This window comes from Hemibagrus wyckioides, linkage group LG02, assembly GCF_019097595.1.
Source record: "Hemibagrus wyckioides isolate EC202008001 linkage group LG02, SWU_Hwy_1.0, whole genome shotgun sequence".
Lineage (NCBI taxonomy): Eukaryota > Metazoa > Chordata > Actinopteri > Siluriformes > Bagridae > Hemibagrus > Hemibagrus wyckioides.
Window position 1 is genome coordinate 21,746,752 of NC_080711.1, and position 4,220 is coordinate 21,750,971.

General features: G+C 37.3%; 1 gene segment (V, D, J or C); it reads left to right on the forward strand.

The window, feature by feature from the left end:
* The first annotated feature begins 1,994 nt into the window (after positions 1-1,994).
* On the forward strand, positions 1,995-2,446 carry LOC131343104 (Ig heavy chain V region 914-like). The segment is given in 2 exon segments: positions 1,995-2,040; positions 2,130-2,446. Coding segments are annotated over 2 exon segments (363 nt in total).
* Positions 2,447-4,220: the final 1,774 nt, after the last annotated feature.

The following is a 4,220-nucleotide window of genomic DNA, read 5'->3' on the forward strand; positions in this document are numbered from 1 at the left end:
TAACATTGAAAAACTCTATTCAAACTATCAAACAGTAAGCAGCACTCTTGTGTGTTGTCTCTCCTGAAGCATCACACACTTCAATTTAATAAATATCATCAAACACTGAATCTCTTATAGCCAAATTCTCACAGAGGACCAACAAATGGAAAAAAAAATACGATAAATAAATAGTTTCAGTCACTGATTACTGAACATATCCAACACTACTGAAAACAAATCAGCAGTGGTGGGCCGTCAGGGTCAGCAAGGCCTTCTCTGCTGGCCTAAACAGCAGTGATCTGAATCACTGACTTGCATTTTAATATATTTAATATATTTTTCCACGAATGTGTATTAAATTATTCCCAATAGTCTATTCTCTACATTTCAGAGCTTTTCTCTTGGTTGCGCTGCTTCCAGTAGTGTATATTTATGATAAGAATATTTATCCAATCATATTTCAGCCAGTGGCTGACATCATGTGTTCCCAGAATGAAAATCTGCCTTAAGGCCTTCAGAATTAATAGTGCAGGCGCCTGGAGCTTAAAATAAGTGGCAATGAAATTGTTACGTTAACCAATCAGATTTTGAGTTGGCGTCACTGGGGCCATCTAGCAGGCATACGTTTACGTCAGCAATTTCCCGTCCTTTGATTGGATAATTGGAGTAGTCAGAGGCAGCGACCCGCCCATATACATTGTTTCTATATTCACTGTGTCTCATTTCGGATGCTGCGTCCTCCGGAGATTGCAGTTTGCTGCTTAAGGCATCAAGAATGTCTTTTTTGAGAAAAGTAACCATAATAAAATTGACTATTCCTTGTGAGGTGTGAAATACTGTAGACTAATTTCTTTTTTACTTTGCTATTTAACAGTTCATTAGTATCTATTGCTGTGGCATCCAGGAGCGATTCTAGAATTTTCATTTAAGGGGGGCTGTAGGGTATAATAGTATTCCAGTATACAGCATTCCACTGTATTGCATAGATGTGTATCACATTTGAGTACTGAATAAGCCTGATCACACACACTCACACACACATACACACACACACTCACACACACATACACACACACACTTGTCCTCTGATCCTCGCTCTGCGACGCCGCGGTCTGCGAATGGAACGAGCTGAAAGACGGGTCTGCCGCCGTTTCATATGAAGTTTAAAGGGGACTGAGGCAATCAAGAATTTGTGTACAGTTTATGGAGAATCGCTGAATTTTAGGAGGGCTGAGTAGAAATGTTAGGGGGGCTAAAGCTCCCCTAAAATGGGCTAGCGATGTCCATGGTGGCGTCATAATGATGGTATAGAGGTGGATTAATTCAGGAAGGACACCAGTGAAGGCCTAGGTGCGAGATGCACGGCCCGCCACTGCAAATCAGTAATCAAATAAAAAAAAAACATCAGTCAAGTTTTCAAGCACAACAAAGTGGAGAGCTTTGCTATTTGTGGATTCTCAATAACAAATTGTCTTATTAACTTCAAGAAAGAGAAAAGAGAGAGTCTAGTGAAGAAGCAACTGTATATAGCTGCTATAACATAAGTGATAATGGGAAATTAAATGTTTTACAGACATTTCACAATATAATAGAATATAATTATGAACAAAATAAATGTACAACATATTGTTCAGCACTTAATACAACTGGGATATTATAATTAAAGTAAAAACGCTGATTTAGGTTGTATTAGGAAAAAAAATAATAACTTCAAGGTGTGAGCTCTGACATCACGGCACTGTCACTGATCATTTTCTTGTAACAGCACACACCAAACTTTTTTTATCCCTTCTTTCTGTTATCTTATTTATACTATATTATGTGGTTTCCATACTTTTAGGTATTTAAAATAAGAAAGATTAGAAATGTTTAAGAAAAGCTTTTCTCCTATAAAAGAATTCAAAATCTTTTTGGCCTAAGATAAGGAGTGTCTCTATGCAAATGTCCTTCCCTGTTATATATTTAAGCAACGAAGACCAACAGCTTTTACTTCTTCTGCTTCAACACACACCATGATCTCTACATCCCTACTGCTGCTGCTGCTGGCAGCCGTACACTGTAAGTGTTTTTACATTTGACCTGTAATACAGTTTTGATTCCTTAAAGCTTTTCACTTTTACATCATTAAAATAACTTTTTTTTAACAGGTGTTCACTGTGTTGAGCTGATCCAGACCGGATCCACAGTATTAACTCCTGGTCAGTCACTGACTCTGACCTGTAAAGTGTCTGGATATTCATTAACTGATAGCAGCTACTGTACAGGCTGGATACGACAACCTGCAGGAAAAACTCTGGAGTGGATCGGACGTATATGTTCTAGCGGTGGCACTGACTACAGTGAGAAACTGAAAAGCAGGTTTCAGGTTTCCAGAGACACGTCCAGCAGCACAGTGACATTAACAGGACAGAACATGCAGACTGAAGACACAGCTGTGTATTACTGCGCTCGTGATCCACAGTGAGACAAATAAACAACATCCCTGTACAAAAACTCCTCATCCAGTGTTCATTATAACAGAATGTCCACAAGACACAACACTGATCTATAGAAGTCTTAATATAAAAACAATAATCCCACAAATGAGATCAAAGAGTTAGTAATGTTGTCAGTAATGTTGATTTAAAACCAATATTATCTCTAATATTGCTGCACATCATAAACACTAATATAATCATATCACTATCCTGAACTCTATATACTGTAGTGTCTTTGGCTAACAATAATCACCTAAACAAATTAGAATTAGTGTGATCATGTGTAAAAGCATTTTGACATGACTTTTGAGATGTACAATTCTTCCATTATGATAATAATCCTCAAAGATAAATTTAGTATTTAATAAAAATAATAATATATAAATAATAAATACTATTTCCACTTTCCACATACGATCAACATGTCCTCCATCAGATGAATCTCTTCCTTATGAATTAAATATAGCTTTAAGGCCTGTGATGGTTGCTCTCTCTTTACTCACACACATCCACCCAACATTTTGAGGTTTAAAGGCTCAAATCCACAGCCTCTGGATTTGACTTTGGTGCCTCTTAGATGTCTTGGATCAGACAGGCACCTGGAAAAGGACTGGAATTGATTGCAAAATGGATTCCAGTTTTGGGATGCTTCACCATCTCCAGAGACAACAGTAAGAAGCAGGTGTATCTCAGGATAAACAGCAAGAGGACAGAAAACACTGCAGTTTATTTTTGTAACCATGTACCACAGTGATACTTGCCCTTAGACATCAGGACAAAAACACATACTTGCTTTAGTCACATGACAAACCCACATTTTCAAAAGCAGTGGATTCATGGAAGTCAACAAGCCAAATGTTTACAGTGTCTTTGACTTACATGCTGACTTTTACTGGACTGCTGTGAACATTGTCTGGACTGTGATACAATACTTTTGTAAGATTATTTAATTCATGTCTGAATATACACAATACCACAGCACCATAATACACATGGGTTTGAAATTGACATTGATATTAAATTCTTTAAGTCTGTAATGAGCTTCTGTCAGTATTGAAGTTCTCCTTTCATACTGTTTTGAAGTGTGAGACCTATGCAAGTAGTTGTTCACAAAACTAAGAAAGAGAGCTCAATGTCATTATCAATGAGACTCATACTGATCTCTATGACTCGCCTCTGTGTTTAGAAGATCATCTGAAACAAGCAATATTTCCTGAATTTTTTTATTATATGGAGACTAATAAAAAGTATATGTAAAAAAACACTCTCTCTTATGCAATTACAGTATATTGATCTGACTAAGACATTTAATAAGAAGATAAATGTTGAGGTCAGAAGGTAAACATTGTGACAATAATAAAAGGCACCAGGCTGATCTGAGGAGGTTTTTGTACAGGCACTGCAGTTTTCTGTATCATTGTGTTATGGTAGCGCAAACAATAATACACAGCTGTGTCTTCCATCTGCAGATTCTGACCATGGAGAGTCACCGTGTTACTGGAGGTGTCCTGTGTGATGCTGAACCTGTCTTTCAGTGACTCTGTGTACCCTGTGCTTCCACTGCTACAAATGACTCCAATCCACTGTATATTTTTCCCAGTGGCATGACAATGGTCAAAGCCTGTCCAGGCTGGACATTCACATGATCTGGCTGAGCAAAATTGATTGTGCCAAAAACAACTGCAATAAAAAATGTAAAAAGTACATATTAATCAAATTTCTCTAAAAAATCTCAAGAACAATTACACAAAGTACAACGAT